At 44.9% G+C, this 16,914-nt stretch overlaps 1 protein-coding gene across 1 annotated transcript in view; it reads left to right on the forward strand.

Moving 5' to 3' along the window:
* KIF3C (kinesin family member 3C) overlaps positions 1 to 16,571 on the forward strand; it is a 36,004-nt gene extending 19,433 nt beyond the window's left edge. Inside the window, exons 3-8 of the mRNA XM_040224473.1 lie at positions 236 to 358; positions 1,419 to 1,537; positions 2,018 to 2,134; positions 13,402 to 13,510; positions 13,670 to 13,842; positions 14,082 to 16,571. Coding sequence (XP_040080407.1) covers positions 236 to 358; positions 1,419 to 1,537; positions 2,018 to 2,134; positions 13,402 to 13,510; positions 13,670 to 13,842; positions 14,082 to 14,178 — 738 coding nt within the window. The 3' untranslated portion in view covers positions 14,179 to 16,571. The remainder of the gene's footprint in view (positions 1 to 235; positions 359 to 1,418; positions 1,538 to 2,017; positions 2,135 to 13,401; positions 13,511 to 13,669; positions 13,843 to 14,081) is intronic.
* Positions 16,572 to 16,914: the final 343 nt, after the last annotated feature.

Genomic DNA, 16,914 nt, shown 5'->3' on the forward strand with positions numbered 1-16,914 from the left:
CTCCTTCCATGTGGGGCAGTGCCTGCAAAAGCATGGCCCTGTGAGCTGGGAAGAAGGTCCAGAGAGGCCTCCACTGAGGATGGGGTAGGAGCAAAGGACCTGGGGTGTGAGAACCTCTCTGTGTCCTCCTGGCTCCTGTGGCCACTACGGAGCCTGGTTCCATGACAGGCAGAGCTCCCTTGGGTCTTGCTGGTATGTGCTGCTCCTCTGAGCCCTGTCCCCTGCCCCGGCCTAGAAACGCCGTGAGCGGGAAATGCAGCAAGAGATGATGCTCCGGGACGAGGAGACCATGGAGCTCCGGGGCACCTACACGTCCCTGCAGCAGGAGGTGGAGGTCAAAACCAAGAAACTCAAGAAGGTAAGTTGCCACAGCAGGACCCTGGGTCTGGGTGTGTGTGAGGGCCTGGCTGTCACCTGCCCAAGGCAGGTTGTACTTTAGCGACCCCTCCCCACTTTGCTTGAACCGCTGACCCCTTGAGTTACATTGCCTGGGTGCTGGGGTGAGGAGCCAGGGGATGCAGGGGTCTGGGTGGAATAGAACCTTTTCTCTTGCTTCAGGAGGGGCTTGAGAGGCTGGGAATGCTTTCACTTCCACTCTGCAGGGTTGCTGCCGTCATGGTCATGGGTCACTTGCCCCTGCCCTTCGGTGTCACCAGTGAGTCACCGTTTGGATAGTCAGGGACTGAACAGGCCAGGGGAGTGGAGACTTGAGCCCGGGAGAGCTCAGAGAGGAAGCACAAGGCCCTCCAGAGATGAGGTCCATGGCCAGGGACTGGCATGCGCATGAGCTGAGGGCCTAGGGCAGGAAGCCACAGGTTCCAGCCTGGATTCTGGAAGAGCCTGGAAAGCCCTTAGATTGCTGAGGTGGCTGCTCCAGAGCAGGCCCGGCAGAGGCCCAGCTCCAGCGGCAGTTTCCAGTTTCCATACCTCGCGGTGTGTTAGGAGTGGGACAGACAATGGGGTCGGGGTTGCCCTCCCCACACCCCTCCTTTTGAGAGCCACTGGAGAGGCTGGAGTGGGATGAGCCACCTTGCAAACTGGCTGAGGCTCCCCTGAGCCCTGGACCAGTAGTCCTGATACTCGGGTCCTGATTCAGGCTCTTCTGCACCTTGTGTGTGACCTTGAGCAAATCTGTGCCTGAGTTTCCTGTCTATAAAAAGAGGGTGTTGGACCAGAAGGGTCCCCAGGTCCCATCAAACTTGAGCATTGCACGATGTGGACAGCAGCTGAGAGTGAGCGGTGTAGGAGGGATGAGGCAGCCCTTAAAATAACCCGACCTGATGGATGGAGGGACATCACCCGGGGACCCTGGCCTCATCCTGGACTGAGCTGGTGGACCCTGAGCCTGCAGGCTGCGGGAGTCGAGCCTCGTTGGGTGCCACTCCGTACCGCCTCTGAGCTGCACCTTCCCTTGCCAGCTCTACGCCAAGCTGCAGGCGGTGAAGGCGGAGATCCAGGACCAGCACGATGAGTACATCCGGGTGCGGCAGGACCTGGAGGAGGCGCAGAATGAGCAGACCCGGGAACTCAAGCTCAAGTAGGGCCCCTTCTCTTCCCAGCTGGGGCCCGCACAGCCATCTCTCAGGCTCCGGGCCTCTCCCTGACAGGCTCCTCTCTTTCCTGAAGGCTTCAGTTCTGTCTCCTCGCCCATGTCCATGACCCATAGGAATGGAAGGAATGGAAGGAATGGGTGGGGGAGGGACCCATTGGAGTATCTTCTACGTCCTGGTTTCTCCTTTCTGTCCTCTGCCTGCATTAGATGAACCTTGTAAAGTGCATGCTGGGTGTTGCCCAGAGGTAACTCCTAAGGCCCTGAGTCTATAATCTTTGCTTGAGAAACTGATTTCCAGGCTCTATTGTTTCTCTAGGGACCCCCTCCCCCCGACTTTTTGGTTTTTCCATTTTCTCTGTTCCCTCTGCCTCTTTGTGTCTTGCTTGTCTCTTCTCTTGCAACCTTCACCTACACTGCGTGGTCTCACTCCCCAAACCCCCATCTCTACCTCATTCCTGCTCCCAGGTACCTGATCATCGAGAACTTCATTCCCCCAGAGGAGAAGAACAAGATCATGAACCGGCTTTTCCTAGACTGCGAGGAGGAGCAGTGGAAGTTCCAGCCCCTTGTTCCTAGTGGAGCGTGAGTCTCCCGTCCCGCTGTCTGGGCCTAGGGACTCTCAAGCTCACCCCTGGTTGGGGGTGGCCAGGCGCTTGGGGGAGATGGAGGATGGGTTTTTTCAGGACCAAATACAGGGATCTCCATGAAGGAAGGAACGTTAAATACAGTGTCTCGTTGGTCCAGAAAATACTAGCTGGCTAACATTTGGCCAGTCTGATGAAGATTCGTTTGTCAGATGCCCAAAACAGCATCAATAAATAATATTGCCAAGCACTTACTGTGTGTCAGACACTGTGGGAGACTCTGCAGACAGAAGGTCAATAAGACACAGTCAGAGCTCACAGTCCAGTGAGGAATACAGAAAAGGAAAAGATCAAGAAAGAATAGACAGGTGAGGTCTTTGTAGCCTTACTCAGCTGGGTGATTCAGCATTTCCACCTGTTTCCACGTCCTGGCTCTTAGTTTGCATCCTTGGCTGGGTGTGCAGCTCCCTCTGCTGGTGGCTGTGAAGAACAAGACTGGACAGGCACACCCAGCCGAGTGACTGCCTCACCCAGCTGAACCACTGTCCCTTCATTGAAAATCTGTGTACAGGGGTGCTCCAGAGGCAGGACACCAGTGCACTTCCCTGGCAATTCTTTATCTATCCTAGGAATATTAATACCAAGTTAGGGCAAGAGTCTCCCCAAAGCTGGAGTGGGAAGCTAATTTTAGAGATCCATAACTCCTCACTGGAGCATGATTCCCTACTTGATTTGCCTAGTTTCTGAAGGGATGATCCTGCCCAAGTCGTGCAATCAGTATCTTTGCTTACTGTTGAATTATTGCATCTCCTAGCCTAGAGAAAGAGAAAGATTCAGTGTTTTATTTGTCATTGGGAAGCCTAAAAATTTGGCTCATTCCTCAAAAGCTGCTTGCTTTAGCTTACTCTGCAGTGTTTTCATTTCCATTACTCTTTGGGAAGAACCAATCTTGACATACATACCCCATGAGTAAGTTGGTAAGCAGCCAGTTCACGAGTAAAGGACTTTTCAATGGTGTCAGTTTGGAGTTAAAATCTACCTTTCCAATCTAAGTGGAGACCAGTAGTAGTATATCGTTTATTGCAGATGTTCTTCACCCTGGCTGCACCTAGAATCACCTCTGAGCTGGGCTCCAGAGAATCTGATTTAAGGGGTCTTATGGGTGGATCCCAGGACTTTTTTTTTTAATTGGTTTTTCAAAGCCTCCAGCTGATTCTGGGAAGCTAGGTTCAGAAACTACTGTTTCATTGCCGTCTACTGGAGGAAGATGCTGGTGAGGTTTTGTAAGGTTATTTTGTGCTTACAAAGTTCTTGAGGTGAATTTGTAGGTAGAGGAATTTCTTTACATTAGACAGAGATGGATGAGAGAAGCTCTGAAAAGGTATGTTGGTTTTTTTTTTACCCTTACTGGCTAACTTTATTTAAAAATGTTTTTACTGGGGTATAGTTGATTTATATTTGAATTTTTAATTTTGAAAATCAAGAATAATACAAAGAATTCCCATGTGCCTTTCACCAAAACTCCCCAGTTGTTAGCATCTTGCCACATCTTGCTTGATTAATCCCCTGCCCCCAACAATTTGAGATTAAGTTGCAGACAGTCAACCCTTTACCCATATTTCCTAAGAACGAGGACATTCTCTTACATAACCACAGTACAGTGATCAGATTCAGGAAATTCTGTATTGACACCAGACGAATACACAACAAACAATATTCAATTTTAGCCAGTTAGCTCAATAATATCCATTAAGGCAATTCTTCCCCACCCGTACCGGCCCACCTGTGATGGTGCATTGCATTTAATCATCATGCCTCTTCGTTTAATCTGGAGCTGAAAAGGGATCTTGATTTGAGTTTTTAAAATTTCATGCTTCAGAGGAGTTTATTCGTTTCTCAAAACATTGTCCCTGCAATTTTTACTTGACTGCCTAAACGCACAATCCAGACTTCAAAGCATGGTGGTACTTTGCCTGAAGCTAAAATACACTTTCTGCTTAATGTTTATGAATTTCCATTCTTTATTCTACTTTTTTTAAGTTTACTTTCTTCCTTATACTCAAATAACTTTAAAAATTTTTTAAACTTTTAAAATAACTTCTCTTTTTGCAAAAATAAAGTGGTGTGCGTACACTGAAAAACCATACACAGACTTTAAAAAATTAAAACAGCTATCTTAAAATAGCACATGTTAAATAATATTTAGAATAGATACCAGTAACAGCTTGTAAAATAGAAGTCCTCTACTTGATATCTTTGCTTACTGTTGATTTATTCCCTCTCCTGCCTAGTAAAGCACCTGGAGAAGGACATGGCAACCCACTCCAGTATTCTTGCCTGGAGAATCCCAGGGACAGAGGAGGCTGGTGGGCTGCTGTCTATGGGGTCGCACAGAGTTGGACATGACTGAAGTCACTTAGCAGCAGCAGCAGCAGCAGCCTAGTAAGGCAAAGAGAGAAAGATTCAGTGTTTTCTTTGTCATTGGAAAGCCTAAAAATTTGGCTCATTCCTCAAAAGCTGCTTGCTTTAGCTTACTCTGTAGTGTTTTCATTTCCATAACTTTTTGGGAAGAACCAGTGTACATACCCTGTTGGCTTAAATCTGTATAGTTGTTTACCGGCCTGCATTTGTATGTCTCCGTTGGCAGCTTTCTGACTGGATCCCAAATGGACTGTGTTCCCATAAAATTTTATATTAAAATTGTAAACATATAAATACTTTCACAAGCTTTTTCAAAGTTACGGTTAAGTATATTCACAGTTTAACCATGCTATTTCATACAGAATCTGTATGTACCTCTTCGGAATGCAGAGTATATATTTTGTGTAGAAAATAATCTGGGTAAGGGTAAAAAGTATTAAGGCAATTGTGACATCCCAGTGTTCTCCACTGTACTTAAATACGGTTGATATAAACAGGTATTATAGATTTATTTAAGAAAAAATTCCAATAAATAAATTACTTCAAAAAGACTTGTTAATAAATACCAGGTAGTCAACTACATGCTATTCTGAATTACTGCTCCAAATTATTTTCTTTTTTAATGTCACCTGTCCATTGTCTGATAACTGCAATAAATAATATTTATCTCAGAACTTTTTAAAAAACCACAAAAATACAACAGAGAAGTAGTTACAGATCTAGGAAGATTTTTATGAAAGCAATTTTTTTTCCACAGCAGTTGGTGGTTAAAGTAAAAACGCTTTCCTCCTAATTGAAATTCCCAAGTGAGATAATGAGTCAGCACAGAGCGCCCCAGGGTAGCATCCTGGTGTCAGAGTCACTGGCCTGGATCTGTGCCCTAAGCCCCTCCTTTCAGAGCCAGAGAGGGGAGGGCCTTGGATGCAGCTTCCCCCATTTCAGGGAGCTCTGGGGCCTGAGACTGTGGAACAAGCTGCCTCTCTGGGAGGACTGGGTCCCACTGTTTGCAGTATAACTGGATCAGGGCTGAAAACCTCTTCTGTCCCCAAATATATTTAACTAATGAAGGCACTGTCCTGTTTGCTCAATTCACCTGTGGAGTATTCTGATTCACTTTGGCCTGTGGTGTTCTGGGGATGAGACACTGAAAGCTGCTCAAAATGAGAGGACAAAAGCATTGTTGGAAAAAAATTACCTAAAGTCATGCTGTCCCTCTAGAAAGCTTTTGCTGGGAAAAACATTTCCTCTCCTCCTCTAGTTGCAGGCATCTACCCCCACACTCTTCCCTGCGCTTCTTTCTAAAACAAGGAGTTATTGTTGGGGAGCTCTTGAAACACACTCATATCAACTTATTTTGGAAGTCTGTTGTCTGTCCCTTTTTTTTTTTTTTCTTCCTCCACTGTCTCTCGCTGATATACAGTAACTTCAGGTGAGGTCTGTTCCACAATCGCAAATAATTTTGGTTAAAGTTACTTTGCAAAGAAAATCTTGGCAGCCACCTTCAACCATCACAGTTTTACAAGTAGGACCTTTTATGTTTGGCTTCTCATAATAGACTTTATTTTTAATTGTATTTATATACAACTGTCTTCTAAGGGTTGTATATTTGGCATCTATATTTGGTTGTATATTTGTATATCTATAGCCCATGGTTTGCGGTTCAAAAATTCTATTTGTAACTTTAGCCCTTTGCTCTTTGCATTCCTGGCCACTCTAGATTCTTTTCAGAGTGTCATGGCGCAGTAGAAAGAGACTGGATTTGGGATGTAGAACATTTGGAATTCTGGTCCCTGCTCTGCCTTGAGAAGGTTTCTTAACTTCTCTGAACCCAAGTTTCTTCACCTGCAAAGTCAGGATGATGAAACAAAAGTCCCTGCAGGACTGTCAAGATTGAAGTGAAATAATGCGCGTGTATCTGTGTGTGTTGGGGAGGTGGAGGGCTGTTCTAGGCCACTACCTCGCACAGAAGAGATGGTCCATAAATGATTGCTGTCATACAAATAAGCCAACATGACGATTTGGGGGACTCCAGAGAAACCAGTTTGTCATCATCCCTTACAAGTGCCTTAGAAGGACAGTTTGACTTGTTGCTTTTGTTTTAGATTTTGATTTTTAAATCAGGCTGCCTCCAAGTTTAGAGAGAGCATTCCCTGCTCTAAACAGAATAAGGATAGAAGGTTAAGCTGGTTTTGTTACAGAGGCAAAGTTTACCTCAGTCAGAACATTCTCAGCTCTGGGTTGAGTCCCTAGATTTATTCCCAGGCCTGTGAAAACTGAAAAAGAATCTGAAACAAGGAGAAGTTTTTGCCTTCCCAGGCAGGCGGTGAGCCATGTGGAGGGGGCGTGGGAAGGGGGTGGGGCGGTTCAGATGAGCCAAGGGATGCTGCAAGGTGGACAGCTGACCTACCGGGACGGGGGCACCTGATCGACCATGGAGAAAGTCAGATTTGCTGTGGTGGGTGCTTGTAAAGGACGTGGAATGAGAAAACACACCCTGTGATGTTGGCTGCTGGTTTTCAGAATAGAAGAAAGGTATGGTGAGCAGACAGCTGGCAATGAGATTGGGATCAGCCTCTGAGATGGGACTGATATTTTTAATATTAAGGGGAGAATATATATAATCTTGTGATAGAAGCTATGTGGAGAGAGGGTCCTAAGAGAACTCTGAGGATCTACTAAGCACAGGATAACTGCTGTGGCTTTCTTTCGGGAGGGGTGGATACTCCAGAGCCAGGCCTCCATTCTGGGCTGTCAGCCACAACCTGCTTACTATAGAGGGATCAATCATGGAAAGTAGGCCTGGGGCAGAGAGAGAGGAGATGGAAGTTTGGTGTCCCAATTACAGTCTCCCCTCCCCCACCCCCTTCTTCCCTCCTGCCACCCAGAATAGCCCTGGCATCTTTACTGGGTCAGGCTGCCAATTCACACTGATCCACGGCTCTGCTCATCCAGCCCTGTTTGCTTGTCCTGTTCCCAGAGCCTGCAGCCTTCGAGGCACGCTGAGGCCCAGACAGTTGTGTGTGTGCTCCTGAAAGACAGCATGGCATCTAAAAGGAGCATTTGGGAAAGTTCAGTTCCCAGTCTCTTTCTAGTTGTATGACCTTGGGCGCACAAGGCATTTCACTTTTCTGAGCCTCAGTCTCCTTTTCTGTCCCATCTGAACCTCAGGAAGTTGTAAAGTTTGAATGAGATGCAGAGATGCACCTTATAAATGATAAGCTATTATTTTACTGATTTTCCTGCTCCTCTCCGCCAAAAGCTGCCTCCCCGCCTCTCAGAGGGTCCACAGCAGCAGAGCAAGCTGGGGCTTCTACAGCTTCCTCCTTCCTTCCTTCTCATCTATGAAGAGGGGTTGGGGGGAACCCCAAGTGGAATCCAGCATTCTTTAAGATAAAACCCGAGACTGTGGTTTTTCACTGCTTGCTGTGGCAGAAGGCTGGCATTGTTGTCAGGTCCTGCACGGCTTGTTCTCCTAGTCAAGGACAGAATGTCCTGTCTCTGAGTTACTCAGCCTGTTTTTTCTTCTCTTCTATCTTCTGTCTGCCTTCTGGCTTTTTTCATTGCTCGTTCGTATCCCTGTTTGAAATTAGCAAGTGGAGCTGAGAATAAATAATCATCACAGCTGCCACGTATTGAGCCCTTGTGGTGTATTGTGCTACGTGCTTGTCTTGTTAAATCTCAGCAGTTCTGTAGGATGGTGATGAGATATCTGAAGCTCAGGGATAATAAGCTGCTTCCCAAGGTAACAAAGCCTAAGGGGTAGAGCCAGCATTCAAACTTGGATCTGCCTGACTCTAAACCCTGTTAATTTTTTAGTGGAAATAACTGTCTTGTTTTCTTTCCTATTTTTATTTGTTTTGAATAATCAAATACCTCACACTCATTAAGTTGCTGAGAGTATAAAAAGTCTAACATACTGTGAGTTGGCCAGGATATAAAGCAATGGGAACTTTCTTGTAGGTATATAGCCACTTTGGCAATATCTAGTAAAACTGAAGATGCACGTTGGAACCATTCCATTCCTGGGTATATACCCCAAAGAAACTGTTGAATATATACTTAAAGATACCTATACATACAGCAGTCTTTACAATAGCACTGTGTTAAATAGAAAGGGAGAGAGAAAAAGGAATTGACCTAGATGTCCATCAACAAGAGAACATATAAAAAACATAAAATGCTATATTGAAACCTTAAGATAATCAATATAGTTAAACTGTAATCATCTAATCTAGAGCAGCATGGATAAATATAAAAGACATATTTGGGCACACAAAAAATGTATCTGTACTATATAGTACAAAATTTAGAAATAGGCATATAATACTATACATATTGTTTATGAATATATACATATATAAATATTAAAACATGCCTGACATTAATAATCACCAAATTCAAGAGAGGGATTACTTCTGGAGAAGGAAAGTCTTAAAAACTGTGCCTACATTTTACTTCTCAAAAAATTTGGTATTAAGTATAACAAAATGTTAAGATTTAGCAAAACTGGATGGTAGGTAAACAGATGTATATTATTTTCTGTGCTTTTCTGAGTATTTGAAATAACTCATTAGATATAAACTTATACATTTTAAAAATTGTAAAACCGTCCAAAGACAATTACTATTAACATTCATTGAATATCCAAACTTCTTTCTAAGCATCCACACATGTATACACACGTCTTTAAAATCAAAACAAATTTCATCTTTTTATTTGCTTTTTTACTTAATATGTTATAGAAATCTTTTCATGGCTATATAAAGCGAAAAACAATATGACTGCATAATATTCCTTCACATGACTGAATAATTTAACTTGTCCATTCTGGTGCACATTTGGTTTGTTTCTAATTGTTTGTACTTGTAAATAATATTGTAGCAAACATCCCCAATTTTTGACCCCATCTCTGATTATTTCCATAGGGAAATGCCTAGGAATGGGAATTTGGGTCAAAGAATATGCATGTTTTAAAAGCAAAGCCTGAGTTTTGTTTTATAAGTAATAGCTTTATTGAGATATAAACTATACATAAAGTTCACCATTTTAAAGTATATTATTCAGTGGATTTTAGTATATTCACAGTTATATAACAATACCACTGTCGAATTCCAGAACATTTTCATCACTCCAAAAAGAAACCTTAAACCCATTTGCTCCCTAGTGTCCCCATCCCTAGAAAACCATCAGTCTATCCACTTTCTGTCCCTATGGACTTGCCTATTCCAGATAGTTCGTATAAATGGAATCATACAACATGTGGTCTTTTATATCTACTATCTTTCACTTGGTAAAACGTTTTCAAGGTTCTTCTACGTTGTAGCATGCATCAGTCCTTCATTCCTTTTTGATGCTGAATAATATTCCATTCTATGATATTCCACATTTTGTTTATTTTTCATAAATGAATAGTCATTTGGGTTATTTCTACTTTTTGGCTATTATGAATAATTCTTCTTTGATCGTTCATGTATGAGTTTTTGTAGGGCATATGCTTTCAGTTTTCTTGACTATGTACCTCTAGTAATGGAAGTACCAGGTCATATGGTAACTCCATGTTTAACTTTTTGAAGAACCGCTATACTGTTTGCAAAGAGGCTGCATCATATTATATTCCCACCAACAATGCCTGGAGGGTCCAATTTCTCTGTATCTTCATCAACATGTGTTATTATCTGTTTTCCAGGATTATATTTATCCTAGTAGCCAATGAGATATCATGAAGTGGTATCTCACTGTGGGTTTGATTTGCATCTTCATAATAACTAATAGTGTTGAGCATCTTTTCATGTGCTTATTGGTGATTATATATTTTCTTTGGAGAAATGGCTATCCAAATCCTTTGTCCAGTTTTAAACTGGATTATTTGTCTTTTTATTGTTGATTTATAAGAGTTATTTATAGATTCTAAATACAACTCAGAATAGCAAGGAGAGATAAGAAAGCCTTCCTCAGCGATCAATGCAAAGAAATAGAGGAAAACAACAGAATGGGAAAGACTAGAGATCTCTTCAAGAAAATTAGAGATACCAAGGGAACATTTCATGCAAAGATGGGCTCAATAAAGGACAGAAATGGTATGGACCTAACAGAAGCAGAAGATATTAAGAAGAGGTGGCAAGAATACACAGAAGAACTGTGCAAAAAAGATCTTCACGACCAAGATAATCACAATAGTGTGATCACTCATCTAGAGCCAGACATCCTGGAATGTGAAGTCAAGTGGGCCTTAGAAAGCATCACTACAAACAAAGCTAGTGGAGGTGATGGAATTCCAGTTGAGCTGTTTCAAATCCTGGAAGATGATGCTGTGAAAGTGCTGCACTCAATATGCCAGCAAATTTGGAAAACTGAGCAATGGCCACAGGACTGGAAAAGGTCAGTTTTCATTCCAATCCCAAAGAAAGGCAATGCCAAAGAATGTTCAGACTACCGCACAATTGCACTCATCTCACATGCTAGTAAAGTAATGCTCAAAATTCTCCAAGCCAGGCTTTAGCAATATGTGAACCATGAACTTCCAGATGTTCAAGCTGGATTTAGAAAAGGCAGAGGAACCAGAGATCAAATTGCCAACATCCGCTGGATCATGGAAAAAGCAAGAGAGTCCCAGAAAAACATCTGTTTCTGCTTTATTGACTATGCCAAAGCCTTTGACTGTGTGGTTCACAATAAACTGTGGAAAATTCTGAAAGAGATGGGAATACCAGACCACCTGACCTGCCTCTTGAGAAACCTTTATGCAGGTCAGGAAGCAACAGTTAGAACTGGACATGGAACAACAGACTGGTTCCAAATAGGAAAAGGAGTACATCAAGGCTGTATATTGCCACCCTGCTTATTTAACTTCTATGCAGAGTACATCATGAGAAACGCTGGGCTGGAAGAAGCACAAGCTGGAATCAAGATTGCCAGGAGAAGTATCAATCACCTCAGATATGCAGATGACACCACCCTTATGGCAGAAAGTGAAGAGGAACTAAAAAGCCTCTTGATGAAAGTGAAAGAGGAGAGTGAAAAAGTTGGCTTAAAGCTCAACATTCAGAAAATGAAGATCATGGCATCTGGTCCCATCACTTCATGGGAAATAGATGGGGAAACAGTGGAAACAGTGTCAGACTTTCTTTTTTGGGGCTCCAAAATCACTGCAGATGGTGATTGCAGCCATGAAATTAAAAGACGCTTACTCCTTGGAAGGAAAGTTATGGCCAACCTGGATAGCATATTAAAAAGCAGAGACATTAGTTTGCCCACAAAGGTCCATCTAGTCAAGGCTATGGTTTTTCCTGTGGTCATGTATGGATGTGAGAGTTGGACTGTGAAGAAAGCTGAGCACCAAAGAATTGATGCTTTTGAACTGTGGTGTTGGAGAAGACTCTTGAGAGTCCCTTGGACTGCAAGGAGGTCCAACCAGTCCATTCTGAAGGAGATCAGTCCTGGGTGTTCTTTGGAAGGACTGATGCTAAAGCTGAAACTCCAGTACTTTGGCCACCTCATGCGAAGAGTTGACTCATTGGAAAAGACTCTGATGCTGGGAGGGATTGGGGGCAGGAGGAGAAGGGGATGACAGAGGATGAGATGGCTGGATGGCATCATCGACTCAATGGATCTGAGTTTGTGTGAACTGCAGGAGTTGGTGATGGACAGGGAGGCCTGGTGTGCTGCAATTCATGGGGTTGCAAGGAGTCAGACACAACTGAGCGACTGAACTGAAATACAACTCATATATCACATGGATGATTTGCAGATAATTTTTCCCATTTTATAAGGTCATGAAGATTTACTCCTTTGTTTTACCTAAGAGTCTTATAGGTTTAGCACTTACATTGAAGTCTATGATTAATTTTTAAGTTAGTTTTTTATATATGGTACAAGGGAAGAATCCAACTTTGTTTTTGTGTGTGTGTGGCTATCCAGCTGTATCTGTGCCATTTGCTGAAGAGCCTGTTCATGCCCCATTGAATAGTCTTGGTACCCTTACAGAGAATCAGTTGCTTGTAATAAATATAAGGGTTTATTTCTAGATTCTTAATTCTGTTGCATTGATCCTTATGTCTTATGCCAGTATCACACAGCCTTCATTACTGTAACTTTGTAATTTTTAATTTTTTTATTAATGTATAGTTGAATTACAATGTTGTAATAAGTTTTGAGGGGCTTCCCTTATAGCTCAGTTGGTAAAGAATTGCAGGGTTGCCTGCAATGCAGGAGACCCGGGTGCAATCCCTGGGTCAGGAAGATCCCCTGGAGGAGGAAATGACAGCTCACTCCAGTATTCTTGCCTGGAGAATCCCATGGACAGAGGAGCCTGGCGGGCCACAGTCCATGGGGTTGCAAAAGAGGGACACAACTTAGCAACTAAGCCACCACCAATAAGTTTTGAAACTGGAAAAATGGGAATCTTCTCCCTTTGTTCTTTTTCAAGACTGTTTTGGCTATTTTGGAGCTCTTGCATTTTGAGCCTGAGTTTCTAATCATTTTATTGTGTTAAAACCTATGAAAGAAAATGAAAAGCAGAACCACTAATTAATGGTTTATTGTAGTATGTGAAGCCAGTCTGTGAGTCTGACAGCTAAAATAAGATTGGATTGCCTTTCTTCATTCCAGTCTTCAGTCAGACCTTTTCACTGTGGAAAAAATTTGAAGCAACAAGAGTGAAGAAATGTCTTCTTGTGTCATTACTCTTTTGAGTTGTCAGATTGTATTAGAGCAAAGAGAAGCAAATTCCAGAACTCGCAGTCTGTGCAGCCTCCTGACTACCTGAATGATACGTAATCCTTCATGATATCATTCTCCCTATGTGTTCAGAGGAAATTGATTTAAAATATTGCCTCTTCTCTACAGCAATAGCAGCCAAATGAAGAAGCGGCCAACGTCTGCAGTGGGCTACAAGAGGCCGATCAGCCAGTATGCTCGGGTTGCCATGGCAATGGGGTCCCACCCCAGGTACAGGGTAAGAAGCTGGGAAATAGAAAGGGTGGGTGGATGCCTGCAACGGCTGCTTCCTCTATCTGCCTCATCACCCTTGCTACTCCCATTATCTCCCCAAGTGCCCAGAAGATGCTGGCCATCAGGCCCAGGGCTCACCTCTGGGCTGATATTCCCGCTACAGGCTGAGAACATCATGTTTCTGGAGTTGGATGTGTCCCCGCCAGCAGTCTTTGAGATGGAATTCTCTCATGACCAAGACCAAGACCCCCGTGCACTACACATGGAGAGGCTCATGCGGTTGGACAGCTTTCTGGAAAGACCTTCCACGTCTAAAGTCCGGAAGTCCAGATCCTGGTCAGTATCATCATGGTCAGAGTGGGCAATGGACTTAGCATGGAAACCACAGTTGGGGAAGTGGGGGGCTGGTGGACGTTGAGGAGGGTTGTGGTTGTACCCAAAGGGTGTGAAGGGAGACTGATAATTGGGGCTATGGGGGCTGAGTTCCTACAGCGACAGGATGAGGGAAAGAAAAGTTCTCACTTTTTTCTGTTTCCTGCACCCCCAACCCCCCAACCTCATCCACACCCCTGCAGGTGCCAGAGTCCTCAGCGGCCTCCACCTCCCACCGCACACGCCTCGCTGGCCGCCGCTGCTGCTCTGCGCCCCACAACAGTGCTTGACCACGAGTGATAACCTTCCGTCGGGCTTGCCCCGTCCCCCCCGGCCCAGACCCCCAGGGACGGGGTGGCCAACCCTGGCTCATCTCGCTGCCGCTCGGTGTGCGTGCGTGCGTGTGCGTGTGTGGGCGCATGTGCGTGTGCGTATGTTGGGGGAGGGACCCCGGCAGGCGTGCATCTGCCGGCTCTTAGCCTCCTTTATTTAATTAATGTTATTTATTCGTGGAACTCAGTTCGTGTGGGAAAGGAGCCCTCGCCTGACCCTGCCGTGCTCACCGCCCAGCCACCTCCTCCTCTTGACTTTAGACCCCACCCCGCTGCCCCAGTCAGACCTCACTCTCCTTCCGGTCAGTTGCGCCCAGAAGGGAAGACGCAGGTGCCTGTGTGTGTTTTTTTCTACCTGGCTTGTCCCGGAATCTCCCATCTCCTGCGCCGCCGGTGAGCAGCTGCTGAGCACTTTCTGGGACTAGAGAAATAGAAGATGTGTGCTGAGGACACAAGACAGAAGACATCCATCCTGCCGATGGTGAGTGTGTGCTTCGGGTGGAGGGAGAGCCCCACTCTCCGCTTTCCGGGCTTCAAACAGCCTCTTTCCACTTCTCGGGCTCCTTACCAAGGACTCCAGTGACCCCATCTGCGCAGCCCATGCTTTTCAGCTTTGGCAAGAACTCATGGCTTCCTGAACTGTTTCCTACCCACCTTCCCAACTCGGGGAAGGGAACTGTGAACCGATCAGTCGCTGCCTCCTCGGGACCTCCGGGACATGGAATAGTAATAGAGACAGTGTGGACAGTCATCAAGGGACGTCCATTTGTTTCCGTTCCCTCTGAGAAGTCACTTTGGCCGACAAGGAATCAGGCCAACTCTCCATCTTTGAGATGTTGCTGCTTCCAGCCCTCATCATTCCCTGCAGCTGCCTGTATCCCTGCTACTAGTGGGAGGATCAGTGTCCTCCCTCTGGCTAAAGAAAGGTACCGGAATCTGATGCTTCTCCCCGCTCATGGAGCACAGGAGACGGAGACCCAGGCACAACCTGCCAACTCTGCCCATTGCCCCTGTTCCTGAATCACATTTGTTGGGCACTGTTTTGTTGACAAGACTGACCCTTCAGCATTGTGCAAATTGGTCCCTAAGGAAATCCTCTCACTTACTTTTGTGACATCCCAAGATGTCTCCAGGTATCTCGGGTAAATTTCTACCAAAAAGAAAGATTAATTGTCATTGACTTACCTTTTAAGTGTATATTTTGGTGGAAGAATGAAGAGGTAGTCATGAATGAAAACACATAGTTTGGGACTGAAAAACGACCCAATATGGAGTCTCCAGTTACTAGAATATGAGGAGTTTAGTCACTGGGGAAAGGCATGAAGCTGACAGGGCTGCCTGAAATCTGGTGTGTGGGAGGTGGCGGTGGGAAGTGGCTACCTGGTTATTCTCTTTCCATCAGGAAATGAACCCTTCTTGGACACAGCTCAGTTTCTGCCCTGAGGACCAAACTGTGGTTTGGTTTACGTCAATGATGCTGTCATTGCTGCTGTAACTATGACGCCAGGTGGTTGGGCCATTCATTTTCCACTGTCTCCTGTCCTTCAAGGAAACAACATTTTTCAACAGAGCCCAGAAGATGGTTTGAGACTCAGGATTCAGATCAGAGATTCGGCTGTGGCTAGGATAAGAGTGGCGTGTAGAAATTTTCCAGGTGGCCTGGGCGCAGAGGGACCTCCAGGCCTGCATTGAGCAGCCTCTCCCAGTGATCTCTTTCTTGTTTGTGGATGAAGCCTCACGTGTTACCCTTATTCATCACTTGGACACATCGACTCTGCATTGTCTGCTCACTTGACCCCTTACAGTCTTATAGCACAATGTACCCAACTTCCCCACCCTCAGTTGGAGGGCTGGGCCCAAGGTGTGGTCAGAGGAGGAGCTCCTGCCTGCAGTTTGTGTATGTGTGTGTGTGTGCGTGTTTATGTGTGTGTGTGTTTACCTCCACAGGGGACACTTTACACTCCGTGTAAGATATGCTGGGAACAGGGCCACTGGGGTTGGTGGATCTCAGTCTCTCCATCTCTCTTTCTCTTCTTTTCCTTTTGATGTATCCAACACTTGGTTGACAAAGTAAGGGCCTTGATTAGGACCAAATTTCCATAACTATTGCTATGGTCTTTATTTAGGACAGTGATTAACAAGGCAGTGGCCCATTCTTTTCACTCTATACAGCTGATGATACAGGACATATGTAATATATAAATATATATATAAAACATTACCCTCTGTCTCCTTGGCTTAGGATGAGATCTCTCTGTCAAGCTGAAATGCACCTGCAGCTCAATGCTGCCAGCAGCCTGCAGGCCCCAGCCCTGTTCAAATTAACACAGTCGATAATAAAGGAATGAGTATCGTTACAAAGTTGGTTGCCTGCCTTCTCTTCCCTTTGACTCTTTCTGCGTTTCTTTTTTACGGTCTCCCTTCTTTCTCTCGTTTTTTTTCCGAGAGGGGTTCAAGAGTACTTGGAGCCCAGTGGGAGTGATCAGCACCGGGGAACACTGGCTACTTCATAACAGGGGCTCCATCTGAGCAGTGGGGCCAAAGGGGCAGGACTTGGGCTCTAGGCTGAAGCCTGTGCCCGAGTTACGGCAGCAGCTGTTCGGTGTTCTAGGCTAGCAGTCCCCTTCCAGTTCGTTTCGAGCTATGAGCAGATTTCAGAACTGCCTAGATGCTGTCCACATTAGCCGTCAGTATCATTTCACAG

This window comes from Oryx dammah, unplaced genomic scaffold, assembly GCF_014754425.2.
Source record: "Oryx dammah isolate SB20612 unplaced genomic scaffold, SCBI_Odam_1.1 HiC_scaffold_25, whole genome shotgun sequence".
Lineage (NCBI taxonomy): Eukaryota > Metazoa > Chordata > Mammalia > Artiodactyla > Bovidae > Oryx > Oryx dammah.